Raw genomic sequence first — 16891 nt, forward strand, 5'->3', positions numbered from 1 at the left:
CTACGCCAGGCTTGGGAAATTATAATATAGAGTGGACAAGCTAGAAATACTGTACACAGTATTGTAGACTTTTTCATTGCAATATATGGCTCACATATGGGCAAAAGTAAAGGCATTGGTTTGTTTAATCTATCTTTTGCGGACACCAGATATTTATTATTTTGCAAATATTTTATATTCCTGTTGCAAACTTGGTCATATGCATTTTCTAGGTATTGGAGGGGAATTTTTTTGCAATACTGCATGTATCTGTTCAAGCATACAATGACGTAGGAATGCTTCGAAAAAATATTAAAAGAATACAGCAAACTTTTTGTATTACATCCAGGTACCTTTCACTTGTGTTAAAAAATGCTTTGGTTCATCTGCTAAACAACAAAAATAATGTTATCTGCATCTTTGAATCTGAAACATTTTACTGGAAAACATGTTTTACTTGCATTTGGGGCAAAACTAATCCTAAAATTCTAACCCACCGCTACTAAAATGATTGGAAACAATTAAAAAAACCCTGGGTGTCTAAAGAAATGTAAGAAAGATGATGAACTGGCATTTTGCATGCAAGTATATTCACATGGGACTGTATCTGAGCTCCTTACTCAGTACTTGCTCAGGCAAAACCACCACTGAAGTCAACTGTGAAACACCCATCTTCATTTCAGTTAAATGACACATGTAATTGTACATTCTCATTGACTTCAGGGGCAGTTTTGCCTGAGTACTGTAAGTACTGAGTAAGGACATCAGGATTTGATTCACAAACTGCATTTCAAATAAGCTGATGGGCAGCAAATATATTTTCTTTATCTGGAAATAATGAGCAACTTTATTGCTTGTATTTACAGCTTTAAGGCTATAAGAAACAGAATACATTTCATACACTAATACTATAACTTAGTTTTACAAGCAGTTGCAGAATTAAAACTGGAGAGATAATAAAAAGCTTTGCATGTGATGTGTTTGGATGCCAGACATCTAAACTGTACTTTTTTAATGGTCTCCACAGATTCCATATACAGCAGTGAATGCCCCCACTTCCTAAACCAGCTTTCCACCCCCCAGCAACTACTAACCCATAGATATAAATGGGTTTGTTTCAAATGTTTAAGTCATTAAAGATGGTAATAAAAATGAACATTGGCTAAAACAAACATAATCATGGTGTGTGCATGCGGGGGGTGGTTGTGGTGGTGTGGTATTTGGAGCGTAGTTGCTATACTGACTTCATGCAACTGTAGGATCCCCCTTTGCTAGGATAATACTTGTGTTGGCAGCTAAGTCACTTTTACAGCCAAAAATGTGTAGCACAAAGCACCCACACAGCACCTGGGCCGTTTGAAATTTGGAGACTAAATTCAATTACTGAAGTGTGAAAGAGGAATTTTAAACCTGTTTCAAACGCACATCTCAGCACAGCCTTCACTATGGCAGAACTAATATTAGCCATGGGCAAAATTCTACTCAGTTTAGACTCCAAACTATTGGAGGTATTAGCACTCTGGCATCTCTACTACTTACACTCTGGTGATGTGATGAAACTAACTGCCTTGGCACCAAGAGTATAACCTTACTTCTCCTGCTACTAACTTTTCCCCCTCAACTTTGCCCAGACTGTCCTTATTAGGTATAGATGAAGTTAATCTTCTTCCAGGATTATTTTAGAAGACCAGTATTAGAAGCGCTAGTCCTATTCTAACGGAAAGACTCAAACCCTCCATTTCAAATGGCCAATTACAGCCCTGGTAGGAGCAGACTTGACTTGGATTTCTTAAATTTTAAAACTTGTATTGCTTATATAGGGGATTAAATTGATCCTGCCCAAACAGGAGCAAATGATATCCTCATTCATCACAGAGATTATCACCCTTTTAAGAAACAACAACCTGCATGAATTCTTTTCCTTTTGAGATCTTCCACAAGATCTTAGCCCATAAATTTCACCTTTCATGTTGTGTCTAGATCACCATTCTTTCCAGACATGTATCCTTTTACTTATCCACTATCCTCTTTTCTACCCTCTTTCTTCTTACACACCTCTTTTCCCCATTTCTATTTTCCTTACTGCTTTCTTATTTAAAAATTCAAGCACTGTCATAAACAAACACCCCCCCCCCCCGCAATAATAAACAGACACAAGTGTGGTATACAGACACCATGACTATTGTATCAATTAAAATTATTTCTCATGACTATGATATAGTTTACCATTTCAATACATTGTAAGTACATTTTTGGATTGTTTTCAATCAGTTTTTGTTATTCTTACTGTATTTGCCTACAATAAAGTTGAGAAAATGGAATTTCTGGCAAACCCGCAGAGAGGATATTTAATAAACACACCCGCACCACTATGGATAAGAAAAGCTGCGTGGGCAGGCAACCCAACAAAGCTGTTGACAGATTCAATATATAAATAGTTCCTTTGAAAATGCCTACCAAATTTATGAAGTCTCTCCCTATGGGAGCAAAGTCTGTGCTGTTCCTGCCATCGATAATATCTTTTACTATACACCATGAACACTGACATTGCTATTATGACCATGCACACCCATGCATGGCATTGATGCAACTATAAATCTACTGTATTCCATAAAATAACACCGTAGAGCCAACTGCAAGTCTGTTCTGCAGGAGCTGGGGAAAGATTGGCGCACACTCTTCCCATTTTGGTTAGGGCAGTCCCAGCTGAAGAAAGCATCTCTTCAGTGAGACTAATCATGTGCTTAAAGTTAAGCAAGTGCTTAAGGACTGTTCTAGATTGTGGCCAAGCACTGTACCCAGACAGTTTCTCTTACGGTAAGGGATATATTATTTCCTGATTGTAAGACAAAAATATTTTATTTTTCAAATAGCAGACATGAGACTGGAGGCAGGAGTGAGAAGCGTGAAAATTTCAGGCTTTTCATCTTCCCACTGTTAAGAAGGCTATGTGTGTTGCTCTCCCCAGAAGTCATCTCAGTCTCCCCATCTGGTGCCCCTACCTTTCTTTGTCTTTTTCCTCTCAAATTACATTCCCCCTTTCGTGTTGAGGATGCTGCCAATGTTGTCCGCAAAGGCTAAGGGTCAAGGAAGCAGGACATCAGTGGGACTATTCATACATCCAGTTAAACACAAGGTTAAGTTCTTTGCCTAAGAGCCTTAACATTCAACCTGTGCTATAGAGGGAATTTCCTGCTCCATGGGGTGAAACCCACCGAGTAACAATGAGTTTCTATTTTACAGAATCACACAACCCCACTTCCTGCAGGAGAGGTGGAGTTTAAGACTTCAGGACTGCAGAGATTTATTCTGCACGCAGCAGAACAGTACCTGAGCACAGCAGCAGGGCTCAAGAAAAGTCACTGTCGCTTGCCTACAGGATCTGCATAGCTAGGGCTATCACTCTTCTATTGGATTCACCACTTTCATGATACTACCTTGAATGGTCCCTTAGAATATGTTCTAACTACTTATGCTAAACAATCTGTTCCATCTTGCATTTACTTGGAGTACCTTTCTCAGACCTGAAGAAGAGTTCTGGGTGGCTAGAAAGCTTGTTTCTCCCTCACCAACAGAAGTTTGTCCAATAAAAGATATGACCTCACCCATTTTGTTTCTCACATTGGTTTATAGGCACTTCTGCATGGCTAGTGCTGGGATTTCTGCACTTTTCACACAATGTTCCATCATCAACATTATTTATTATTTTTATTACTGTGGGGCCTAGGATTCCCAGTCAAAGACCAGGACTCCATTGTGCTGGGCGTTGTACACACACAGAACTAAGAGACATATCCGGATACTATATCACAATATCAGTGGCTTAGAATTTAACGTTTGGATAATGTTTAATTAATAGGAGAGAAAATTCTTAAAGAATAAATACCCTGAAAACTGCCCGCACTTCAAGGCCCTGGTAACTAACAAGAAATAACCTTGAATTTACCAGAGCATATAGAATTATGTCCAACTGCAGAGGCCTTATTCACTGGGTTGTCTGGAAACTTATCACTGGCAAAGAAAGCCCCCTAAATATTGACAATTATGCAGATACCCTCTTTAAAATGAGTGGGAAATTATGAATGGAGGTAAACACTCAGGTGAAATAAAAGGATTTTGTTTGGATAATCAATTTTAAAAGCACAAAGAGGCATATGGGAAGAGTTAAATGTTTACCTTTGGCAGAAAGATTATTTTTTAAGAAGCAACAGAAGTGACACTACTAGGGAGTGACTTGATGATGGACTTGTGAAATGTGAATTGAGGCCTGTCTCAGGACATCACACATCATTCTTAGTTGATGAAGAAATAGGATCAGTACTGAGAAACTGGAAAGATCCCGTCACATCATGATTTCTGGAGGAAATGTGACAGCATGGTGAGTTCTACTACTTAGAAAAGTTCCTTGCTGGGTTTGAGCCCACAGGAATAGCAGCCTCAAAGAGAGTTGAGCATTAGCATTTTGGGGCAGGCCTGCAAAACAACTCTCCCCATAAATTTATCTGTTTCATGTCCAACCACTCAGCACAGATTCAGGCTGATGATTTTTAGATAGGGTTTGAGGTGATTCTGTGGGTTACACCTCACACTTACCTGTCTGCCTTTTCATAAAAAGTTTGTGTGGCATGGCAGAATAGGGCAATTAGGTCTCCCCGCCCTGCCGCCCCCAGCTTCCTTCCACAGAAGTGGAATCCAGTTGCTAGGTCTTTCAACCCTCACTATTTGTTGACATTGATTTATATTGGTTATTTCAGAAAAAGAGCTAGAAACTTACCTTAAAAACAACAATGACTTAGATTCATCTTCACAGGGCCACAGATTTGAACAAGGGACCCGTGTGTGCCCCCTCCATCAGTGTCATTAAAAACTACCAGCCACGTGGCCCTTTCTCCAAACATGATATCTCAAACTCCTGCTAGTGTTCCTTAAAAGGACCAATTCTGCCACAAATTAATACTAGCTGGGAAGAGGGAATTAACCAGAGGTTATTAACCAGAGGTTATACAGTGAATGACCCTAATGATCTAGAACATTTCTCAAATGTGGCCACAACAGCCTCCTGGGCAGCGATTGGGGGGAGGGAGTGGGGGGAGAAAAGCATCAGCGCCTCCCACTTCCTCCTTTTTGCTCCTGGATGTGCCGCCCTGCACCACCTCTGGAGACAGGTGGGGCACAATGCTGCAGGAGCAAGGTGAGTTCTTGACCAACCTTGGGGAGAGGGGGTTTGGGTTGCAGGCTCCAAGTGGTGGGACTTCAGGAGCCTGGCCATGCGGCCCCAGATTCCAACCACGCATGGGGCAGCAGGTACTGACCCCCCGCCCCCCGGCTCCGGCCACAAGAACCTGGCCTTCAGCTGCAGGGCTTCAGCCTCCGGGCCCTGGCTCCCAGCTCCAGTCCTGGACTCCAGCCACACAGTGGTGGGCACTGGCCCCAGGTGCCGACGACCCGCAGCCCCAGCTGCATGGCAGCGGGCTCCAACCGCAGGGCTTTGGGCACCAACCCCTGGCTCTGGCTGCAGGGCAGCAGGTGCTGAACCCCAGCACCAGCTGTGGAGTTTTGGTCAGCATCTGGCCCCCAGTTCTGGCCGGTGTGGCCCCAGCCCCTGGTGCTGATCCCCTGCCCCAGCTGCTCAGCAGCAGGTGCCGACCCACAGCTCTGTTCACATGGTGGCGGAAGCAGGCCCCAGGTGCCAAGCCCTGGCCTTGCAGCAGCGAGCGCTGGCTCCAGTCATGCAGTGGTAGGTGCCGAGTCCCGGCTCTGACCTTGCAGCAGCAGGCCCTGGCCCTGGCCACATGGCAGCAGACACCAGGCCCTGGCTCTGGCCATGCAACAGTGGGACTCATCACCCATCCCCATCGCTCGTGGCCCACACTGCCTCCCATAGCCCCACATCGCCCAGGGCCCTCGCTGCATCCACCGGCCCTGAATCCATCCCACCATCGCCTCTGTCCCCTACTGCTCCCCTCTTTGGTCATCCCCCCCTCCAGGGCATAATGGGTCCTGGGGCTTGCTGAGAAAAGTGATAACAACAAACATGCAAGTATCACTTTTCACAGCAGACTTACTAGCTATCTGTGAAAAGTGATACTTGTATATTTGTTAATATCACTTATCACTTTTCATAGCCTCCCAGATAGCTACTAACTGCGCTGTGATATTAACAAATATACATATATCACTCCGGAAGGGGGAGGCGGCATTATTTTTATTGAGTCTGCCAAAAATCCTACAAATATAAATTACAGGGATTTGGATGTGTATCTGTACATATGTAATTGTTTTTCCTAAAATTAATTAAATCTTTTAGGAAAAAAGTGTCAATGTGGCCACCAGTGAGTGTTGGTGGTCGCACTCTGAGGCCACCAAAAATTTTGTTGTGAGAACCCCTTACCAGAACAACAAAATTAACAGTAAAAGTTCAACAGCTAAACATACAAAGGTCAAGAAAAACTGAAGCAGGCTAATAAGGACAAGATAATACAGGACAGAGAAAAGAACACACAAATGTTAGATATTCCTAAACAGAGGAGAGTTGGAGGCTCAAAAGTAAGTACCCCACCAAAGTACGATTCAGCTAGAACTCCAAACCTGTGGAATATAATCCACCAATAACCACTGTTCTTGTATTCTGGCTACACAAAGCCAGATAAGCTCCACTGAAGCATAATATTGGCTTTTAATATCATAGTGATTAATGAACAGTGAATACAATAGCTTATTTTTGAGTCACACTATCCTATTAACACCACAAGAAGAGATTGTGTAGCCTCTAGGTCCAAATTCAGCCCCCTACATCTGCCTGAAATCATATTTACCTGCAGTAACCAAGTTCTCCAAAGACTATTCAAAATGTTTGAATAATAAGGACTTAGGTGAATTTGGCTTTGGTCTTTGAGAGAGAGAGAGAGAGAGAGAGCGAGCACGCGCGCATACAAGCAGTGTTTACACTGAAATTTCTCCTATGGTTGCGGTCACACCATCACAAACATAACCTACTGGTGAGTGAGTGCTTCAGGTCCCTCTCAGTGCCCGATCCATGGAGGCTGAGAGTCTTCCTAGCTAGACTGTTTGGCTCTTTAGCTCAAGCTAGCTCTTTCAGCTCTGGAAGTCCCCAGTTCAATCTCCATTGTGTTGGCCAAGATGGTGACCATCTCATAAGCACTAATGTAAAACAGGTCATTGGCAATCTACTACCAAAGTTTCTAACCCTGTTCAGAGCACATGTAGATGACAGTGGTAAAAGCCAGTGGTCAGTCTACATAAACACTCCCCACCCATGCTATGCTACCATAAGCAGAACTGCACTGATACAGCAATGGTAGAAAAATTACAAAAAAGGGTCCAAAAAAGAACAGAGAACCAAAGATGAGCAAAGAGAACTTAAAGCTTCGCGAAACAAGAGAAACAGAGTTAAAGAGAAACAAAAATACAGATGCAAGCTAAGGGTCCCACATTAGGAATCTTTAAGACCAACTAAAATAAATGTACCCATAATACAGATATTAAAAAGAACCTATCCCTCAGAGACAGAAAGATATGCTGAAATATTAAGAGTAAAAAAAAATCTATTATTCTCCAAATTACCAAAGGCAACATAAATGATTCTCTCTGTTGCAGCAAACATATAATAAGGTAAAACCCACTCTAACATATATATTTTTTTCTACTACGGTTTTACAAAATCACATCTAATAGATAGCATTATCTGGTTTTCTAGACAGTAACCTAATAAAACTTCCCTTGCATTTTCCCACTCCATCTCTGCCTCAGTAGCTCTGGGATTAGATGGTGATATGGTCATTGAAAGTATATTTGTAGAATCGACTGCTTCAAACAGGTTCCCAGCTCCCCACCAGGATCTTACTTGCCAAGTTCAGCAGAGCAAGGTCAGGTAGTTATGACTCTGTCTCCTCCATAGGGACCTGCACCCTTTGGGCTCATTTGTTCTTAACTGCTAAGGCAGCAGTTCACTGATCTGCCATTGTGATTTATTCTGAATGCTAGAAAAACCTGCATTAGTGTGAAGCTGAAAGGTATCCAGGATACTTTTTTTAGTTCACGTTAACAAATAAATAATGATATGGTAACAACTTTGTAGGCTGGAGTCCCTTGTAGTGGAATTAGTGATCTTAACCCCTTTCTAAAATTAGGCATGGATTAGAGAGCAAGTGGGTAAAGGCACATGGCATGAGGCAAGTATGCCTGGGACAGGCTTGTGGTCTGGCTCAAGCACTATACAAAACATCTCTCTACTGGTGGGCCCCATCTGCCAGAAGGAGGATTGGTCTTGTGATATAGTGAAGGAGATTCCAACTCCCATTATTTGGACCCTTGTTTTGACCAAATCTACTCTTTGATTTAATTGTCATTGCTGGGATTTAATTTGCTGGGTAACCCCAGGTTTTTGTCAAGTTTAATAAAGTTGCAACCACAGGCTTCTACAATGAAACACATATGACAGTAAAACCCGAACAAGTAGCAGGCTATTTTAACTTGACATTTTCAAGTTAAACAGAAGATTCAGTTTTAGGGGTTTGTTTGTTTTTTAGTTTTACATTCAAGGAAAGAACATGAGATATTTCCATTGCAAGATCCACAAAGTTAGAGTGCTTTAAAATATCTTAGCATTTGCACAAAGCTTTCACAATTAAATTCTCTTTCATTGTCTAATTTTAGAACATGACCTGAACCTACCTCTCTATTCACTCACTCTTCTCTTATTTCAGTTATATTGACCATTACTGTGTGCCCGCCGTCTGTTTTATTGTTTTATAAAATCTTGGTTTTATTTATTGGAAAGTGCTACCTGGGTTTATATTGTTTCACACAAAACTAAAATGTAGGTGGATTAGGTAAACCAAACTGAACCTCAACCTTTTTAGGCTAAAGGCCCAATCCATGAGAGTTTTGCCTGTGTAAAGAGTGCAGGATTGAGTCCTAAACAGCAATTAGCATGGGAATAAGTCACTTTCACATCAAAACATTTTCTAATGTCATTCTCCTAATGGCATTTGTGTCAAAGCTCAGCTCCCGGGAAAAGGGTGATAAACAGTGGTCATGAAGGAAGCAGCAAACCTCTCAGACAAAGTCTATTGCATTTCATAGCCTGGAAAACCCATAGTGGCTGCTTTCTACTGGATAAGGATTATAGTAGTATTTCACACTGTGCCAGAAAGTTCAGGAAACATTTCTGCTTTATTCAGCAACATATCACAGAGGGAACACAGCAAAACTGAAACAGTAACTCACACACACTAGGGTCAACAATATTTCTGAGATTACCAGAAGAAACAGCAGAACAAACAACATGAAAGCTTATGTGAGGTTGTGGAAGCCATAAAAAAAGAAAGAAAAAAAATCTATGCTAAAAGGCTCCCATGTGTTTGTTGAAGGAGATTTTTGTAGCCATAACTATCCTCATTGGTTTGAGCAGGCTTCCCCTATTCAGAAAGGGAGTTTCGTGGAGACAACTTTTGCCCTCAAGACACACACAATGACTTCAATGGAAGCTGAATAGAGCAATTCTAATCTATTCACAATCACAAGTTTAGATGGCATTGGGACAACATGTTGCATATTTTGTAAATATAAATTTCACAGGAGAGTCTTATAAACGTTATATGAAATTAAGCCTCAGCACTGTGATATAGGGAATGTTTCATGTGTGTTAAAGATGTTTTGGTACTGAATATCAAATACAATCATTCCTGTATAGCAAAACATATTAGCAGTTTACAAAAACAAGTCACAGACCACTAACACTCAGTCAGACTCTCACACAAACACAAAAAAGGACAAGCAAAGAATGTAGAGAACAAAAATTGTCATTGACCTGATTTGTCAGAGATGGCTGTGACTGGCGTGGTAGAGCAGCTTGTGTTAGCCTTTGCGCTGTCCTTGGAAGAACCAGCTTTTGGTTTATTTTTCGTTGCCTCTAGTGCTTTGACCTTCTTGGCATGTTTACTTCCTTTGTAGTGGGCCTCGGCCTGGCTCTACAAAGGAGAACAAATCAGGCTCATTTTTTGTACTTCCATATAACACAATGGATGATAATGTAGAAAAAATGATACTTTCAATAATAGGCACCATATTATTCCACCTGACAAACTTTAGTAGCACCTTGTTAATTATTTTCCAAAGGTTAATGTGTTTTATATATTCAAAGGGGAAGACTTGCATTTTGACAGAAATTTTAATGACGAGTATGTTCTTTCAGCACCTTGGAACATGAGGTTTCAAGTGTATATTAATATTGACAGCCGCTTATCTAATTCCTTACTGTCATACCCATGAAAGATTTAAATCTCTGTGTAAATATAAACACATCCAATATAGAAAACGTCTATTTAATTTTCATGTGCTATTCCCTAATCTTTATTGCTTATAGTTAGAAAGATGTACTCTATGCTGTAACATGATTAAATCATCAATTTTTCTCCTTAACCTAGTACAAGAGTTATAAAGTATTTGCATTATTACACTAATAGCAATTGAAATGGGCATTAATAAGATTATGACTTCACTATTAGATCAAGGGGGAAGGGAAGAAAAAAAGAAACATAATTGCTATTAACTTTAATAGCCCCAAATAAAACATAGCAAATGCATAAAATGGTTACCAATTTCTGTTATATTTTATCAATAGTCCTGTAGAACTCTTTCCAAATCCTTAAAATGTTGGACTATGAAGGACAGGACACCCTGGAAAAGGTTGTACTTCTTATTAGCTTCTTTTCTAAAATGTTATAAAATTTATAGTACACAGTTCTGCACAAAATTAGTAGTGTAAAATAACGTTTGGTGTATGTTAGACTTTTGTAACAAAGTTATTCATGGAAGCTAAGGGCGAAGTTTTCAAAGTTGCATGCCTAAGGTTAGGCACCTACACAAGTGTACTGATTTTCAGAGGTTCCGAGCACCCGTTGCTCCCATTGATTGTACATACCAACCACCTATAAAAATCAGGCCACTTATTTAGACCCCCAAGTTTGAAAATTTTAAGCTATGGTTTTTTTTGGTTTTTTTTAAACACAAAGCTGACTTCCAAAAAACTAATTTCATTAACAGCCTTTATAGAATAGAAAATTGCTGAAATATCTTATATTTATACACAATCCAGAAGATGTTTTAACATACATTTAAACATTATTTTTAGCAATAGCTTTGCATTACTAATGAGAGTATCTCTTTGTAAAAATCATCCTTTTAAAGATTTTAAACTTCTGTTAAATAGGTGCCACTATTGAAGGACACATATTAACTATGTAAGTTAATATTGTGATTTAAATCAAACTAAAACGTTGAGAGCAATCATGTTTTTCATACTGACACAGATGATCATATCTCAGTGCCCCACATGTAAATATCAGCACAAGAAACATTTATTGTGTTCATGCAAATGTACATTGTTAACATCTCTCTATCATTGGATTAGGACTACTGCATTTTGCTCACTATGTTAAACGAAGCAAACCATGAAACGAACTACACATTCTTTATGAACATTGACTTTGGGATCCAAACACTTTATGTGTTATAAAGCAGTGTTGCTATAAAGAGAGCAATTGTCTGAGGGCTCAATTTAACTAGGCACCACAGTACAGTCACCACTGGCACAGCATGTAATCACAGAGCCTTATCATGAGGGTGGTATGTAAGCAAACAGCAGGAACAAGTGAAACAGACAAGAGAATGCACACAAATCTGTGTTCACTAATGTCTTCATGAAAATTAATGACACCATTAAAATCACCAAGGCATGCAGCTAAAATAGCCACTTAGGTGAGATGAAGTACTTATACTGGTGTATATTGCAGCTTCATAGGTGAGCACATGTACTGTAAAATAAAAGTAAATGATTTCTGCTCTAAAGGAACAGAAAAGACCACATGTTCTACCAGACTGTATACTTCTGAAAAAGTTTTGCTAAGCAAGTGTTCAGCAATAAGAAATACGAGGTTAACTGTACTCTGCAAACCTTTCCAAGAAACTAACAACCTAATATTAAAAAACTGGGTACAATATTTACAGTACAGATTCTAACAATTAGTTGTGATGAAACTACTCTAGACTTCAAAACCTCTGCAGTATTAACATATAATAAAACACAATGCAAGGATTATAGAGCAGCAGCTAACTGTACAGCATAATCACTACTGTACATACGGTATTTAAAGGGACACAACTTGAATTTTTTGAAACTAATGTCAAAAAATTCAGCTTTCTGATAAAGCACCCTCTAAATAGTATGTCCTGATTTTAAAAATATCTTAATTTTTAAAGGGTTTTTCTACTCCCCTATTTAGGTTTAGAAAGGGTCTTTAGGGCTAGCTGGGGGAAAGCCACCACCAAATTTTCAAATTCAAATATGATTTTCAAGTTGATGGTGTCCCCTTAAATATTTTAACTACAATTATGCTCAATGCATACATGTTTTGCTGACAAGATCATGTGCTGCCTGAGGCCAAAATCTACAACATAAAAAACATAGGGGCACCAAAGAGAAAGGCTTACTACATCAGTACATTGCTAATGAGCCTTTCTGCTGATATTTGCAATGAAAGTACCTGCTACATCATACTACTGTTTTTGATTCACTTCATTCAATCATCATCTACTGTACAAGAGATCTGTTGAAAACAAACACGTCCAGATAGAATTAGAACTAATGTACGCTTTTTATAAATATATGCAAAGCCTTCACTGAATTTTGCTGGGTAGCTGAGCCATAGTATTTCATTTTTTATTTCCACTAGATGGTAATTATATCTACGTATTATCACACAATCACAAATTCATAGTTTATAAGCCCAGATGGAACCACTGTGATCATCTACTCTAATCTCTTACATAACTCATGCCATAGGACTTCCAAAAATTAATTTCTGCTTGAATTAGAACATATATTTTAGAAAAGCATCAGATCTGGATTTAAAAGTTACACACAATGCTGGGTAAATTGTACCAATGATTAATTTACACCTTATATCCAATGAGAATTTGTCTAGCTTCAGTTACCGGCTATTGGATTTTAGTATAACTTTGTCCACCAGATTGGAGAGTCCTCTACTATCACGTTTCTATTCCCGATGTAGGTACGTAAGACTGATCAAGACGCCCCTTAACCTTCACTTTGTTAAGCTAAATAAGCTGAACTGGAATCTCTCTCTCATTTTCATGGCTTATCTCTGAACTCTCTCCAATTTTTCAACATCCTTCTTGAAGCATGGACACCACAAATAGACACAGTATTCCAGTAATGATCACACTAGTGCCAAATACAAATATATTTATATTCCTACTCAATATTCCCTTGTTTATGTATCCAGGGCCATATTTATTCTTTTGACCACAGCATCACACAGACCCCATGTACAGCCGATTATCCACCATTCCCTCAAGTTTTCTTCAGAATCACTGCTTCCCAGGATAGAGAGTTCCCTATCCTGTAAATATGGCCAGCACTTTTTGTTCCTGGATGCATGGCTCTACATTTGGCTGTACTGAAATGCATTTGGTTGGCTTGTGCCCAGTTTACCAAGTGATCCAGATTGATTTGTATCAGTGACTTTTACTATTTACTCTTCACTATTTACCACTCCTCTAATCTTTGTGTCATCTGTAAACTTCATCAATAATGATTTTAAGTGTTCTTCCAGGTCATTGATAAAAAAAAAGTTAGCTAGTGTAAGGCCAAGGACCAATAATAACACTTCTAAATCTTGAAGTCTTCATATCAGTAAAGATTGTACTAGTTCAGCAATAGCTTATAAGACATTATTTTGTCCCTTGCAAACATATTACTAATATTTGGCATTATTTATCTTACGGAGAAAATATACAAAATATAGACTCAATCACACAACCTTTATGCCAGAAAAACTCCCAGCAGGCTGCATACAGAATACAAGAACTAGCCTTATGTGAAACAGATTAACTTTCACAGGATTAAATTAGACTGCATCAGAATTTTAAGGGAAAAATCATAACGAACATTCTTATATTTCAGCATTTTCACAATTGTGCCATCCTGGAATAAAAAACACTTAAATTAATGATAATCAAAAGTAGGCAACATAGTACAATTTTTAAAGGTAAAGGTCATTTGTAGTTTTAAGTATATACTTTTAGCTGAAAAGTTGTATTACAGCTAACTAGCAATCTTGTTTTTCATTTCCATAGCATATATTTCAATGCTGAAATTACTCTACAGAGTCAAAAACTTGGCAAAAGGAGACAATTGTTTGTAGCGTGCAAAAGCTGCCACAGATCATTATATTTAGAAAAAGCACTAGAAATTATATGATTGTTTAAGCATATAGAATTTAATAGTTTTGCAAATTATTTGCCAACTGCAATTTGAAGCTGGGCTTTTCTAAGAAGCCTAAAGGAACCTAATTCCATTATACTCTTTTGAAAATCCCAGCCTGAGTGTCAAGTGGGGGGTTAATTTATGGAATCTAGGTAATCAAAACCAGTATTTCTTACTAATATTTATTTTGAACCACTATTTTCTACTGGGAGTAATTATTAGCAAGGATTTATAATACAAGATATCATTTATAATATCTTTGTTTTATATTTCATTTTTGTTTGAAACTCATTGTAAAATCACTGGAGATGCATAACACATAAAACATTGCAAACTTTAGTTACAGTTTTAGACGACCTTATATTTTGAAAACTACATATCCTTTTACATTATTGGCATATACCAGTAGCAGTACCAGATGAAAAAGAAAAATCCATACAGTGTTTATAATTACTAGGATACTGATAGGAAATTGTTAACTGCTCACATTTTACCCAAGGATTATCCTACATAATGACAGAATTAAAAACAGGCATTAATTTTTAACACAATTTTTTTTTAAATTTTATTGTCACTAAGACAGTTTCACTGCCACTAAGGACAGCAATTCCAAAGGAAATGCACAGGTGCAGTGGGAGGCAGAATTTGATCCACTATCCTTTAAACAAGTCTTTAAAACATTTCTGCTTCCATGCCTGCATGGTTCACTTACTTCTACTTTTCTTTGGTAGCTGGGCAGTAACATTGTTACATTACAAGAAGCAGTACTTTGTGGACTTTCCTTGAGCCCTGCAAGCAGGAGGAAATGATGGCTGTTTTGCAACTTCAGGTCCAACAAGGGGTAATTGATTTGTTTTTGTTTATTACCCAGTTGCCTCCTACTTTGATAAGATCTTTAGTACAGAAGTCAAACTTCTTTGTATAGTATGTTTTCATAATCTCAATTCTAATTAACAGTAAGATGTAATACAGGCCTGCTAGCAGTGACTACATAAATAATTCTAACATTCTGAGTGTCTTTTAAATTAGCCCACTAGACTTCCAAGTATTAATTTTTAATTAAGTTAGGAGATATTACATTTACTTCCATTTTTGCAGAAAATATAAAATAAATTTGCGTATAAGGTTAAAAAAGACAAATGTGAAATTAGCCTATGTTTTATTAGATACATAATTTGCTACTTAGAGATTAAAACCCAATAGAAAATAAAACAATACCAAAAATTAATATATTAGCGCTACAATATTTCAAGGGCAAACTGAAGGGACATGTTTCACAAGTTAATTTGGGCTAAATTAATTTAATTCATGCAAATTCTACACCAGAAATATCAATATTACACATAAAAAAGCAAGGTTAAACACACACACACACACACACTACTAGGGATTTCCCTACATGCCCCCTGAATTCCTCCAACACCCCTCCCCACCCCAACAGTCAATTAGTTACATGCAGTGTTGCCAGTTTAATCACTGGTTGGAAATTTGAATTGAAAGTGAAACATTAATACACATTTTAAAAGGATATACAGTGTATGATAAAATACTTGTACCCGAAAAAGTATAATAGGCTTGAAAAGTATGAACAAAGACTAGCTTCTTTACACGGCTGCTGTTTTTTCTGACAACGTTGGCACATTTGTTTCAGCAATGTTGGCCAACCATATCATTTTCAAATCATGATTTGTGAGCAAGGTCTGAATGAGCTCTCCCCTGACAGCTAGTGATGAACAGGGGTGGGGGAAAGGCTTCAGGACCAGATTGTATTTACATGAACTCACCTACTCTGCCTATGTATCCAGCAGACAGAGCTGTGTTGCCCAAGTGATCAATTTTGGCTCATGTTGGGAGTTTCTGTATTAAACATTTTGATAATTAATTTTTACATAAGAACATAAGAACAGCCATATTGGGTCAGACCAATGGTCCATCTAGCCCTGTACTCTGTCTTCCAACAGTGGCCACTGCCAGGTGCTTCAAAGGGAATTAACAGAATAGGCAATTATCGAGTGATCCATCCCCCATCGTCCACTCTCAGCTTCTGGAACACAGAGGCTCTTAGAGCATGGTGTTGCATCCCTGCCTATGCTAGCTAATAGCCATTGATGGACATATCTTCCAGGAACGTATCTAGTTCTTTTTTGAACCCCATGATAGTTTTGGCTTTCACAACATCCCCTGACAAAGAGTTCCACAGGCTGACTGTGCATTGTGTGAAGAAGTATTTCCTTTTGTTTGTTTTAAACCTGCTACCTATTAATTTCATTGAGTGATCCCTAGTTCTTGTGTTATGTGAAGGAAATGATTCACTTTCTCCACACGAGTCAAGATTTTATAGACCTCTATCATATCCCTCCTTAGTAGTTGCTTTTCCAAGCTGGAAAGTCCCAGTCTTTTTAATCTCTCCTCAAAAGGAAGCTGTTCCATACCCCTAATCATTTTAGTAGCCCTTCTCTGTACCTTTTCCAACTCCAATTTATCTTTTTTGAGATGGGGTGACCAGAATTCAATTCAGTATTTAAGATGTGAGCATAGCAAGGATATATATAGTAAAAGTGGAAGAGCTTGGTTTGACAGACTGAGCAGCAAAGCCAATGC

The 16891-nt window shown here is 38.6% G+C and overlaps 1 protein-coding gene across 6 annotated transcripts in view; it reads right to left on the bottom strand.

The window, feature by feature from the left end:
• ZNF385B (zinc finger protein 385B) overlaps window positions 1-16891 on the bottom strand; it is a 242038-nt gene that overhangs the window by 18924 nt on the left and 206223 nt on the right. For all 6 annotated transcript variants that reach the window (XM_045032910.1, XM_045032911.1, XM_045032915.1 and 3 more), the window contains one exon: window positions 9812-9971. In XM_045032910.1, coding sequence (XP_044888845.1) covers window positions 9812-9971 — 160 coding nt within the window. The remainder of the gene's footprint in view (window positions 1-9811; window positions 9972-16891) is intronic.

Source organism: Mauremys mutica, chromosome 10 (assembly GCF_020497125.1).
Source record: "Mauremys mutica isolate MM-2020 ecotype Southern chromosome 10, ASM2049712v1, whole genome shotgun sequence".
NCBI lineage: Eukaryota > Metazoa > Chordata > Testudines > Geoemydidae > Mauremys > Mauremys mutica.